Here is a 14,148-nt window from a genome sequence, read left to right on the forward strand (position 1 = left end):
CATGGAGGTGATTGGAACACCTGAATCCAATGATTTGGAGGGCGGGGCCAATACTTTTGGCAATATAGTGTATGTCTCAGTCACCATACAGGTTAAAACCCACTAAACTCTAATGAAAAAAAAATCTTCATTGAACCTCATATAAGCAAAATAACCCCAAAAGTAAATTTCTTAATTTGCAGCTTTTCATAAAATAATAATAAACAGTCAAATGTTCCAAAAATGAAACATTTTGAAAGAAATTTTACTGGTGTATGACCAGTTTTAGAAGTGAAATGGTTAAGCAGATTCTTGGAAGTTGTAGCTAATTAAGAAGTCTAGATATGGGAGATAAGAATATCATGCAAAGTTGGCAGCCCCAAGATCCAGAGTTTAGAAAGACTGGTTATTCTAAAAACACAGAATACACTACCCTAGCAAAGGGCATTTGCTTAAAGTGAGTCAACTCAGTGTGGTATTTTGTGCTCCATAGACAGGCTGATTGTTAGATGACAGGTGTTCACTTTCTGAGACAATGGGTAGTATCTTCCAAGGTTTAGCAATCAGTGGAACACTAGAGAAGGACAATACAAGTCTTTAACTACAGAAATGCTTCAGTGGGCTCCACGAGCCATTTTGATGTGAGTAACATATTGATAGGTTATTAGTTTTTAGTGAGCCCTTACCTGTATCTTTGTGTTCTTCTTCAGCTACCTGTTTAGAGGAAAAGAGTATAAGTTGGAACCCAAAGCTGCTTCTTTTATGTACAGTTTATAAAATAAATGTTTCTGCGAGTGTGTGAAAGTACAATTACTGTTCAGGCATAAATAGCCAACACAATTCCTATTTAATTAGTCATTGAAGTTGAATGGCAACTCATAAAAACCCACAACTAGTTGCAGGGGTTGGTAATGTATGCATTGTAGCAGGATATTTCAGATGGTTTTTTAATGGGATCACATTAAAGAAAGTGTTTTTGCAGGATCATGTGAAGATGTAACATCTATGAAGCAATGTATTAAAACCCTGACCAATCATCCTTGGGAGACAAGCAATTGGATAAACTAGAAAATCTTGCTCTATAGCTACTGCTTCCAATATAAGCCAGGGCTGGGGCCAGGTGCATGCTCCTCCTCTCATCAGACCTGAGGGTTCCTATTTATGCCCAAAGTCAGCATGGTAGGGTACATTTCAGCTTAGTTCAGATGCTAGGCCAGATGACATTTTGATACAGTTGGAAGGAGCATACATAAAAATGATCACTTACATCGGTGTATGTCTATTTCAATCTTATTGGCCCATCATTGGGAAAATCCAACTTCATACGTGATAACAGCAGGATGTTTCTCCAGTACAGAATGACAATTTAATTTTTGTGATTGCTATGTTGAAATTTAATTTTTGAAATTTAAAACCTCTGAAAGATATATGGAACTGGTGGGTATTGGTGGAGAAAATTAGAAGCCAGGAGGGAGTCTTAATTGTGATTTTGAGTGAGAGCAATGTTGGTGATAAAGAGACAAGTAGATAAATATGAGAAAAGATATAAGTAAGGAAGAGAATGTGGATGGGGGAAAAGGGGATGGGGGGGCATTAGGGAGTATAATGGAATGGGTATATGTGAATTATCTATGTAAATATGTTCATTTTATACTGGAATATCAAATAAGAGTTAAATAAAAAAAAAAAAAGATAGTTGGATGTCTCCATGATGGTTGAGCAGATATCTGCCCATCAACTGTAGTACTGGGATTTGCCAGGGTCCGTTGTCTTTAATCAACTCTGCTGATGGACTGAGGTGGCTTATGCATGGGCAACACCTTCCATCTTACTTTCCGTTAAAAAAGGGAAATGCCAGACACTGGCAGACAGATTGTATGGAGATTTTCCAGTATGTTAGAAAATCAATGTATGCAATATTGATTATCATGTGCTAGGTGTTTGATCAGATCAGGTCAGCCAAAGGATTTGGATTCTATACAAGTATTGTAGTTCTGTCCTGCACAAAGCCTCATAAATATCCACATCCAGTTATGAAATTTATTTATTTTCTGTCCACTAAAATTGATATTTCAGCTTGTTCCTCCCTTTCAAGTTATAAATTCATGGCAATTCAGTATTTTGCATGGATTTCAGCCTTTTATGTTCATCAGCGTCTCCAGCAACTAAAAGACCTCACTGCAGATCCTGGCTATGATCCTTTATCAAAGAGTACTCTAGCAGCCAGCAGCCAGATACAACATAGCACTCTCCAGAGGAAAGTTTATATGAGATCTCAAAAAAACCTCTTTGATGTCAAATAATGATTACAGCTTTTTTGGTGTCTTCCTAAAACTGAAATATCTTGTATGGATGGACATTTAATGCTATATTCAGAGCTCCAAACTCTGTCCCATGAAAATCCATAGGAGCATAAAAATCTAGTCCAGAAAAACGTAGTTGAGCACCTTGTATCCAATTACTGAATATACTGAGTATTTATTCTTTTGAGAACAATAAAGATTTTAGATATCTATGGCTTACTAGGGATAACAGTTGAACCCAATCTGCCCTGACCCCCCGATAATCTCTGTAAAATGGCACTGTTATTGTATGTAGCCGTGTCAGTCTGTTACTCAGATACAAACATTTCACCTACATAAATCCAGGTACCTGGAGATCCACCTTACCGTCTGCTTGCAGTGAGGCCGAGGGGGGACAGGGAACACTCTCTGCAGAGAGATACAAACCAGTACAGCTACAGTAAGTATCAATGTCTATTTTAACCCTTGTCTTTCATAATCATCTGTAACGCACAACAGAATTATGCTTTGCATATGAGCAATCAGATTTACACCCATTATGGTCTTAACTAGAATAGCACTTACATTGAGGTATACCACACCTGGAGGGCCAGGAGGACCAGGGGGTCCAGGGGAGCCAGGATTTCCAGGAGGACCCTGTTAGAAAAGTCAACGACAAAGTTGGTTATTGGCTTTTAGAGAAAAACAAAAAAGAATCTTGTATACCAGGGGTGCTAAAACTGTGGCCCTCAGAAACCTCTGATGTGACCCATGACTTCAACCCAGGGAAGCACACTTCTATTATATCCTGTGGGATTGGTGCACTACACCCACAAGATATATAGAAAACTATGATAAAGTGCAGCTAACCTACAGGAAAGCTGCAGGTGCACTGTGCTGCACCCATGGTGTGGGTAATCTGCAGCAGATTAGTGTGAAAGCAGCCTTATAGTGGGCTCAGGACAGTAAGGGCTCATTTACATTTGCAACGTGAGTTGAGACGTGCTTTTACCACACCCCCCCAACCACTGGTGTAGCATCGGGGGTCTCAATGGTGACCCTGCCCAATGCTCCAGGGAGCCCTGTGCAGCTTCCCTGTCACTTTCTGTTTTACCAAAGATCCATTATCTCCTGCGCTCAAAGACTCAGATCAAACAGGCGTTAGTGACAAGCAGCGTGTTGTGTGTTCATCCGCTGGTGATCAGAGGTTGTGCAGCTCTATCATGAAGCTGGGGAAGCTTAATAAAACTGTAGAGGAAGATGAAAGAAAGAGCGCACAAACCTTGCGCATTACCTCAATAAATAGTGACTAATTCTATTAATAAGGAAATATACTCACAAAATGATTGTATAACAGGCATAAGTAACCATAATCCAAACAGGGTTACAGGTAAATCAAAAAGGGGGGGGGGGGTGAAGGCTAACGCGTTTCGAAGGGTGCTCCCTTCTTCATCAGTGTCACTAAACTAAACAGGCTGAACTGCTGTAATACTGACACTCAGTGGCTGAATATCTCCTTGCCATGGGAACTCTGCCATACTGAAGTTTCTGTCTGCCAAACCCAGCTCTGATGAAGAAGGGAGCACCCTTCGAAACTCGTTAGCCTTCATCCCCCCCCCCTTTTTAATTTACCTGTAACCCTGTTTGGATTATGGTTACTTACGCCTGTTATACAATCATTTTGTGAGTATATTTCCTTATTAATAAAATTAGTCACTATTTATTGAGGTAATGCGCAAGGTTTGTGCGCTCTTTCTTTCATCTTCCTCTACACTTTCTGTTTTACACCTGGGCAGGATGGGTGGCAGGGGCGGCATATACAGGAACCAATCCTCTCTATTTTCCTCCTGCAACCACTGAAAGCTGGCTTCTCCTCCTCTCCCTCCTACTGGCATTCAGCAGCTGCAGGAGGAAAATATTCACTATGCTATTCAAAATAAAAAAAATTAATTCTGAACCTTTTTTTTTCCAATGTGGCTGATTACCAAATCACTTAAAGCGGAGTTCCACCCAAAAGGAGAAGTTCCACTTTAATGCTTTGTCCCCCGTTCCCAATTAAGGATTGGCACCTTTGGAGGACACGTGACAGCTCCCAGAAGACACAAAGCGCAACGCTTCTCGCGCATTTGCAGTGGGGTGCCCACACTAAAGATGGCAGTGCCAGGGAGAAAAGATGGCCTGTGAAACCAGCAGTGGTGAGGACACCGCTGGACCAAGGAACAGGTAAGTGGCTGTATTTTAAAAGTCAGCTGCTACACAGTTTTTGTAGCTTCTGACTTTTTTTTTTTTTTCAGCTGGAACTCTGCTTTAAAGGATAAGTTCACCCTTGGGAACATGTTACACGTTCCATCCATTTTTAGGGTAGAACATGTTCTCATAGTCGCAGCTGCCGCCCGCCGCCCCCCTCCCTCCATCCACACGACCGCATCATTCATTCACGAACTTCCGTAAATTAATGAACTGCAAGTCCTGACAGCCAGAGCGGCTGTCGGCTTGTAGTTTTCAATGAACTACCACAGCACTGTGGCGTGCCATGGTAGTTCATTGAAGCTGTCTGTCAGAATATCTGCTTGCCTGTTCATCCCGTATGGCAAGCAGATATTCTGACAGGTCTGCAGGAGACCTGCATGGCATCAGCAATCTACTGATCGCTGGTGCAATGCTTTCCATGCTCCTGCAGACAAAAATAATAAATGCACATGTTTTTTTATCTGCATATTATTATAATTTTTTGGCTAAAAGGTGAACTTATCCTTTAAAGCAGAGCTCCAGTCAAAGGAAAGAAAAATTAAAAGCCAGCAGCTACAAAAACTGCTGCTGACTTTTAAAAAACGTCACCTGTCCCACAATGCAGCGGTGTACTCACTGCAGCTGGTTTCACCGGCCATTGTCACTCTCCGACATCTTGAGTGTGGGCACCTGGCTGTGACAGCTTGCGGCTTCACAGCTGGGTGCCCACTGCTCATGAGCGAGTAGCGCTGCTCCTTGTGAATGGTCCCACAGTCTTCCGGGACCTGTCACATGTCCCAACTTCTACTTCCAATCGCCTAGGCCACGGGTGTCAAACTGACGGCCCTCCAGCTGTTGCCCAACTATAAGTCCCATGAGGCATTGCAAGATTGTCAGTTACAAGCATGACGACTCCCAAAGGCAGAGGAATGATGGGACTTGTAGTTTCGCAACAGCTGGAGGGCCACTAGGTTGACACCCCTGGCCTAGGCGATTGTAGTGGAAATGGGAGCGGGTACCTGTCAAAATCATGTACTTGCGCCCTCCCACTCCCCAAAGGTGCCAATTCCTCATGGGGAGTGTGGGACCAGTATTTAAGCAGAACTTCCCCTTTTGGGTGGAGCTCTGCTTTAAGTGTCCCTCACTCTTCAAAAGATTGGTGTATACAGTATTTCCTACAAAGTTCTACTACTGTCTAATGCTGGCTGTAGACATTTACAGGTGTTTAGAGTGTCTAACCGGATCCTGGATGCACAGAATTCTACCTCTCTAAACGCACCTAAACTGACTACACCTAAAAACAGGTAAACGCTCATTGTGAATGTCACCGTTGAGAAATCATTACGTACATTTATATGCATCTAGAAATGTCCTCTAAATGTATAAAAGGTTTGACAGTCCAATGCAGGGGCGGACTGACAACTCATGGGGCCCCCGGGCAATAGGGGATCATGGGGCCCCTGTGTCCTTGCCCAAACTTTAAAAATCCTATGAAAAAGGTACCAGGGGCATCTCATGGGGCCCCCTACTGACCCCAGGCCCTTGGGCAGTGCCCGAGTTTCCAAATGGTCAGTCCGCCCCTGGTCCAATGTATGAATAAAGGCTAACTGTACTGTCTCACGTTATTGCGTACACTCTGTAAAAACTGTTGGGACTATACGAATCCTATATAATAATAATAATACATTTTTAAAAAATATTGGTATAGAAAAAGAACTCACTGAAAAGACCAGAGATCCATACAACTCGGATTCACCATTCTAAAAAAAAGAAAAAGTTACACAATGATACATTGTATGTGAACAGGTAAATAAAAGCACTAGCTGTATTTAAGGGAGTGTGACTGGTTAGGCACATACAGTGGGGCAAAAAAGTATTTAGTCAGCCACCAATTGTGCAAATTCTCCCACTTAAAAAGAGGCCTGTAATTGGAATCATAGGTAGACCTCAACTATGAGAGACAAAATGAGAAAAAAAATCCAGACAATCACATTGGCTGATTTGGAAAGAATTTATTTGCAAATTATGGTGGAAAATAAGATTTTGGTCACCTACAAACAAGCAAGATTTCTGGCTCTCACAGATCTGTACCTTCTTTAAGAGGCTCCTCTGTCCTGCACTCATTACCTGTATCAATGGCACCTGTTTGAACTTGTTATCAGTATAAAAGACACCTGTCCACAACCTCAAACAGTCACACTCCAAACTCCACTATGGTGAAGACCAAAGAGCTGTCGAAGGACACCAGAAACAAAATTGTAGACCTGCACCAGGCTGGGAAGACTGAATCTGCAATAGGCAAGCAGCTTGGTGTGAACAAATCAACTGTGGGAGCAATAATTAGAAAATGGAAGACATACAAGACCACTGATAATCTCCCTCGATCTGGGGCTCCATGCAAGATCTCACCCCGTGGGGTCAAAATGATCACAAGAACGGTGAGCAAAAATCCCAGGACCACACGGGGGGACCTAGTGAATGACCTGCAGAGAGCTGGGACCAACGTAACAAAGGCTACCATCAGTAACACACTATGCCGCCAGGGACTCAGATCCTGCAGTGCCAGACGTGTCCCCCTGCTTAAGCCAGTACATGTCCGGGCCTGTCTGAAGTTTGCTAGAGAGCATTTGGATGATCCAGAAGAGGATTGGGAGAATGTCATATGGTCAGATGAAACCAAAATAGAACTGTTTGGTAGAAACACAACTCATCGTGTTTGGAGAAGAGAGAATGCTGAGTTGCATCCAAAGAACACCATACCTACTGTGAAGCATGGGGGTGGCAACATCATGCTTTGGGGCTGTTTCTCCGCAAAGGGACCAGGACGACTGATCCATGTACAGGACAGAATGAATGGGGCCATGTGTCGTGAGATTTTGAGTGCAAACCTCCTTCCATCAGCAAAGGCATTGAAGATGAAACGTGGCTGGGTCTTCCAACATGACAGGGAACCCAAACATACCACCCGGGCAATGAAGGAGTGGCTTCGTTAGAAGCATTTCAAGGTCCTGGAGTGGCCTAGCCAGTCTCCAGATCTCAACCCCATAGAAAACCTTTGGAGGGAGTTGAAAGTCTGTGTTGCCCAGCGACAGCCCCAAAACATCACTGCTCTAGCGGAGATCTGCATGGAGGATGGGCCAACATACCAGCAACAGTGTGTGCCAACCTTGTGAAGACTTACAGGAAACATTTGGCCTCTGTCATTGCCAACAAAGGATATATAACAAAGTATTGAGATACTTTTGATATTGACCAAATACTTATTTTCTACCATAATTTGCAAATAAATTCTTTCCAAATCAGCCACTGTGATTGTCTGGATTTTGTTTCTCATTTTGTCTCTCATAGTTGAGGTCTACCTATGATGCCAATTACAGGCCTCTCTCATCTTTTTAAGTGGGAGAACTTGCACAATTGGTGGCTGACTAAATACGTTTTTGCCCCACTCTATTTGCTGTTGGATTGGTCCCTGTAGTTAAAAAAACACACGTGCATTTGCTGAATCGAGTTCTGCTCAGCCCACATACTTTAAAAATGGAAAAAATAAGATCTCAGTAACATCAATCATATTTCTAACACAGCAAATATTTATATGCCCAAGATGTTGATGGCAAATTGTCAATTATATTAATTTTTCATTGATTATTTGTTTCCTAAAGACCTACTCTACTCACTACCTGTCACACATATTATCTAGACTTCAAATGCCCTGTATATGTGGATTTCACCCGCAACAAAAAGGTGGGGTCTTTCAAAGTTGTGCCAAATCATCTAAGATGCGCCAAAGTGTGGCAGGGATAAAATGTTTGTCAATTTTTTATTTTCAGTCTGTATGCACCAATTGGGGAACGTTTCTCTCAATAACTGTTAAGACACTTGGTGATGGGAATTCTCTCCAGAGGGGACATAGATTGCAACCGAACACGTTATCAGTTTGATGCATTTTACTGCATTTTTCAATGTTTTTACAGCTAAAAAAATCCTCTAGAAACCCACTAGATCTGTGTTTTTTTCCAGCCAAAAAACACCACTGCCAAAAAATGCTGATTAAAGCCTATGTGTGCATGGACACATAGGATAGCACGCTGGGGAGTTTGTAGAAACAAAAAACAACAAAAGCCAAACACAGCAGCTGTAAAAACGTTCAGTTTGCATGAGGACTAATAGATATTTCCCCAACGGGGACATGGAAAATAACTTAACAGTCTTTATTCTTCCCAAGTGTATATATACAAAAAAGTTGTAATTGTATTTGGACTATAACCACTGATTGGTGCAGCCTAGTGAGTTTCAGCTCCAATTTGCATAACAGTACTATTATCACTGTATTGTACACAGGGGCAGACTGACCATTTGGAAACTCGGGCACTGCCCAAGGGCTTGGGGTCAGTAGGGGGCCCCATGAGATGCCCCTGGTACCTTTTTCATAGGCTGTTTTGAGTTTGGGCAAGGACACAGGGGCCCCATGATCCCCTATTGCCCGGGGACCCCATGAGTTGTCAGTCCGCCACTAATTGTACACCATAATGCATCATCATTCAGTCCTGAAAAAGGTTGCCTTTAGGCTCTGTTCACACTGTCACATCGCATGTGATTCGCATAGGAATTCCTGTGCATTCCTGTGCAGATCACATGCCATTCTGTGTGGTTCGATTTGAGCCCATCATTTTGTAAGGCTTAAATTGCACCATCTTCACATGTAAAAGGTGCAGGAATCTTTTTTTTTCACACCCATACCCATGTTCATACCCATCTGATTCAGTCAAACGCACTGCTTTCTGAAACACCGTGTTGTTAACCTTTACTCAACACCTGCAGCAGATCACATAAACCAAGTGCAATTGCTATGCGGTGTGATGCGGGAAATGCAGCGATTCCTGTGCTTTCCTGCATCGCATCAGTGTAAACCGAGCCTTAACCTTTGAAGTGTGGTGGCTTCTCTTTCATTTGGAACAATAAATGGATCTGCTTTACTTGTCTCCTGGTATCTTCTCTTTATATGCTGATTTATTTACTTTATTACTTTCCGAGTCGATTAGCTGGAAGAAGAATCTAGATTAGGAGTTCTGAATTCACTCTGACATTCTTGGCAGCATAGCTGGCTTGAGTCAGAGACTCAGACTGTATTGAAGCCAAAGGATCAGCTAAAAACAAGGCAACTACTAAATTGACTTTATTTACTAAGATCGATGCTTCCTTACATAGTTAGTCTGGCTCAAAAAAAGACAACACTCCATATAGTTCAACCATAAAAAAAAAAGTTATAGTCCTATACCCACAGTTGATCCAGAGGAAGGCAAAAAAAACCCAGCAAAGCATGATCCCATTTGCTCCTGCAGGGAAAAAAATTCCTTCCTGATCCCCCGAGAGGCAATCGGATATTCCCTGGATCAACTTTACCTATAAATGTTAGTATCCAGTTATATTCTGTGTATCTAAGAAAGAATCCAGGACTTTTTTAAAGCAATCCAGTGAGCTGGCCAGAACCAACTCTTGAGGGAATCTATTCCACATTTTCACAGCTCTCCCTGTGAAGAAACCTTTCCGTGTTTGGAGATTAAATTTCTTTTCCTCCAGACGTAAAGAGTGCCCCCTTGTCCTCTGTGGTGACCTCAGGGGGAATAGCTCTACACCGAGTTCACTATATGAACCACTGATGTATTTATACATGTTGATCATATCCCCCCTTATGTATTATACATGGAGATCATATCCCCCCTTATGTATTATACATGTGATCATATCCCCCTTATGTATTATACATGTGATCATATCCCCTCTTATGTATTATACATGGAGATCATATCCCTCCTATGTATTATACATGGAGATCATATCCCCCCTTATGTATTATACATGGAGATCATATCCCACCTTATGTATTATACATGGAGATCATATCCCCCCTTATGTATTATACATGGAGATCATATCCCACCTTATGTATTATACATGGTGATCATATCCCATTTATGTATTATACATGTTGATCATATCCCTCCTTATGTATTATACATGGAGATCATATCCCCCCTTATGTATTATACATGGTGATCATATCCCCCCTATGTATTATACATGGTGATCACATCCCCCCTTATGTATTATACATGGAGATCACATCCCCCCTTATGTATTATACATGGTGATCATATCCCCCCTTATGTATTATACATGGAGATCATATCCCCCTTATGTATTATACATGGAGATCATATCCCCCCTTATGTATTATACATGTTGATCATATCCCCCCTTAATCTCCTCTTCTCAAGAAAGAATAAATTCAGTTCCTCTAATCTTTCCTCATAGCTGATCTCCTCCTCTTTTGAAAGAATATCTTGCTTTCCAGGTAGCCTTTAATAGATAATCAATGGTTCATTATCAGTGTTTTAATGTTAACACCCAGAATACTAACCTGGTATGTGGGTGAGAGGTTTTGACTTGGTGTGCTGGGAGGCCCAGGAGGACCTGGTGGACCAGGTGGCCCCACAGGACCAGGAGGGCCAGAGATTGCACTTTTCCCATTACAGACACCACAACCCTTTCATAAAATAAAAGAAATATAGGTAAGATGGTAATATAACAAGCATTTTAATGCATAATATCTATTACTGCTTTGTGTCTATTTTTTTTTTAAAGAATACTGTTATTTTCAGCAGTTAAAAAAAAGGTGCATAGTGTACGACACTAAAATATTTCTGTAAAGTCTACTTAAGATGAATAATGGCACTTCATATATTTGTAGTTTGCAACTATAGTGGCCTTCCATATACAGTATATTGGATAATGCAAACAGCATTCTTACTTAGTCTACAGATAGATGCATAGGTCTCTCACATTTCAGAGAAATCTAATAGATTCCTTCATCCATGTTAAACAGAGTGGATGGTGGAATATTCGCCGATGGCAATCGTATTCAAGCAGCCACGACACCTGCAGTTGCTGGATTACTCGAACAATGACCGCATCCGGCCATGTATGACAACTAAGATAAAATCATTTTTAGGATCAGTCATATAAATTATTTTTTGTAGGGAGTCAAATACTACCCATTTCAACATCATGGCTGATAATAGAGACGTAAAAATAAGAGCACATCTTGCACTTAGGCAAACCTGTAGGCCAGTAAATGTTTGTAAATTGACCGTTTTCAGTGTAGGAACCGCCAAGTGTCTTCATGTAGGACATGTTATATTGATGGGCCAAAAGACGCCTGAGGTGGGAAGAAGCTTGCACCCATAATTGAAGAACAGTGTACCTTAGGTTTTGTGGAATCCCATATTTCAAGATCTTCATAATAAGGTGCAAACAACTGTAGGTGCCTCCATAATGTATTAGTGTCAATTCAGACAGTTTTATGAGCCACTCCGTATCTCACTTAGGGTTGCCACCTCATCCCTTTAAACCCGAGCACATATTAATTACACAGGTTCTGGGGCTATTTTAATGCAGATACGGCACTAAGTCAGTTTAACCACTTCCCGTCTGGCCCATGTAGATAAATGGCCGGACTGGAGCGTTGCCGATGCGGGTGGACGTTTCTAAACGTCCCCCCGCCTCCATTGCCTGTGTGCGCTCCCTGGGAGCGCGCAGCACCATGATCGGTGCTCGCTGTGTCTGGAGGACACAGTGGAACACAGATCGCTGTACGGGACCTCTGTGTGAGGTCCCAATTCATGTGATCACTGATTGGCCAATCAGTGATCACATGAATAGTAGTAAACAAGATGTCACTTCCTGACATTATTATTATACAGTATTTATATAGCGCCAAAAGGTTTGCTCAGCGCTGTACATTATAGTGAGGGACAGTACATGAGACAGTACAATAAAAAAACAGTACACGAGTGGTTCAAGGGCCCTGTTCTTTCGAGCTTACAATCTAGGACATCATTGCTTACTATGTGTGAAATCTGTGAATGATCACAGAGGTCACATGGTACAAGGCTATTCACAACAGCCTTGTACCATGTGACAAGCTGTGACCAATCACAGCTCTCACAGTATTTCTCAATGGCTGCAGGAATGCAGCCGGAGAGAAGGAGAAATTATTGCTTTTACAGCCTTTATGGGTGTAAAAGCAATCAGTGTAAAAAAAGAAATCTTCATCACCCCCCCCCCCCCACAAGTAGTACAGTGTCACTATGGTGACACTGTACTGCTAGGGTGACAGTATGTTAAAAAAACAAAAAAAAAACCCCATAATAATATAAAAAAATAAAATAAAAATGTAAAAAAAAAATGTGAAAAATGTTTGGTTATAAACTAATTTGGATTTTTTTTTACTAAAAAGGTAGCTGAATAAATTTTGGCCAAGATTTATGAAGATTATTTATTTGCAAAATTTTATAAGAAAAACACTTTTTTTTTCAAACTTTTTGGAATTTTTCATTTACATGGCAAAAAAATTAAAATCCCAGTGGTGAATAAATACCACCAAAATAAAGCTTTATCTGTCTCAATAAAATGCTAAAAAATTCATATGGGTACAGTGTGGCATGACTGCGCAATTGTCATTCAAAGTGTGATAGCGCTGAAAGCTGAAAATTGTCCTGGACAGGAAGGGGGTGAAAGTGTCCGGACTTGAAGTGGTTAACTAACCACCTTATTAACAACAGAACCTGTGTAATTAACATGTGTTCAGTTTTAAAAGGATGAGGTGGCAACCGTCATCTCACTCCGTATTTTGTGGAAGCCATTGGTTGCATCACACCAGGGGCGGACTGACAACTCATGGGGCCCCCGGGCAATAGGGGATCGTGGAGCCCCTGTGTCCTTGCCCAAACTCAAAAAAGCCTATGAAAAAGGTACCAGGGGCATCTCATGGGGCCCCCTACTGACCCCAGGCCCTCGGGCAGTGCCCGAGTTTCCAAATGGTCAGTCCGTCCCTGCATCACACACAAAAAATACACTGCCCACTGCCTTTTGATTCATTAGATCCTTGTCTGTGGAAGTGGTACCAGCTACCTCACCAATTCAGCCAATATATAGTAGATGCCTGGTTAGAGTGACTACTTGTGCTCAGTGAGTCATTATGGCCTGAGCTTAGACTTGCAATGCAAAGAAGAGAAGTAAAGCAAAATCACTGTGTAAGCACAGCTTAATGGGAGCAACAGCTTTACTGCAGACATATCAAGTGTATATCAGACACCTAGCTTAGGCTGGCCATACATTATACAATTTTCTTTTGAAAATTTATTTTTGAAAATTGCTTTAGATTCACCAAAAACCATATAATATGAGATCAAACCTAAACAACACTTTCAATTGTATCCAATTAAGCAGGCCCTTGCACTACTAGTTGAAAGTAAATCTAAAGGAAATTGGGCAGAAATTGAACATAAAATTGTATAGTGTATGGCCAGTCTTATGCAGGCCATAGATGGGTCTAAAATCGGCTGATTTTGCGGCCTAATAAAAAAATCGGCCGATTTTTGCACCGTTAATGGGTTAATTGGTTGGCCGTTTTTCTGGATTTTGTCAGATTTTTTTGATCGGTAAAGTTGAAAAAAAATTGGCCGATTTTGCGCATGAGCCATGACCTGCAAGAAAAAGAAAAAAAATAAAAAGAAGAAGAAAAAAAAAGAAGAGGAAGAAAAAGAAGAAGAGGAAGAAAAGGAAGAGGAAGAAGAAGAGGAAGAGGAAGAAGAGAAAG

The 14,148-nt window shown here is 41.5% G+C and overlaps 1 protein-coding gene across 1 annotated transcript in view; it reads right to left on the reverse strand.

The window, feature by feature from the left end:
- The window catches only part of LOC149463893 (uncharacterized), a 64,473-nt gene that overhangs the window by 17,043 nt on the left and 33,282 nt on the right, over positions 1-14,148 (reverse strand). Inside the window, exons 11-15 of the mRNA XM_089674718.1 lie at positions 10,909-11,034; positions 6,212-6,250; positions 2,847-2,918; positions 2,649-2,690; positions 666-693 (exon numbers count right to left, since the gene is read on the reverse strand). Coding sequence (XP_089530844.1) covers positions 666-693; positions 2,649-2,690; positions 2,847-2,918; positions 6,212-6,250; positions 10,909-11,034 — 307 coding nt within the window. The remainder of the gene's footprint in view (positions 1-665; positions 694-2,648; positions 2,691-2,846; positions 2,919-6,211; positions 6,251-10,908; positions 11,035-14,148) is intronic.

Source organism: Staurois parvus, unplaced genomic scaffold (assembly GCF_062004578.1).
Source record: "Staurois parvus isolate SC_StPar_1 unplaced genomic scaffold, SC_StPar_1.0 ptg000151l, whole genome shotgun sequence".
In the NCBI taxonomy this organism is placed as follows: Eukaryota; Metazoa; Chordata; class Amphibia; order Anura; family Ranidae; genus Staurois; species Staurois parvus.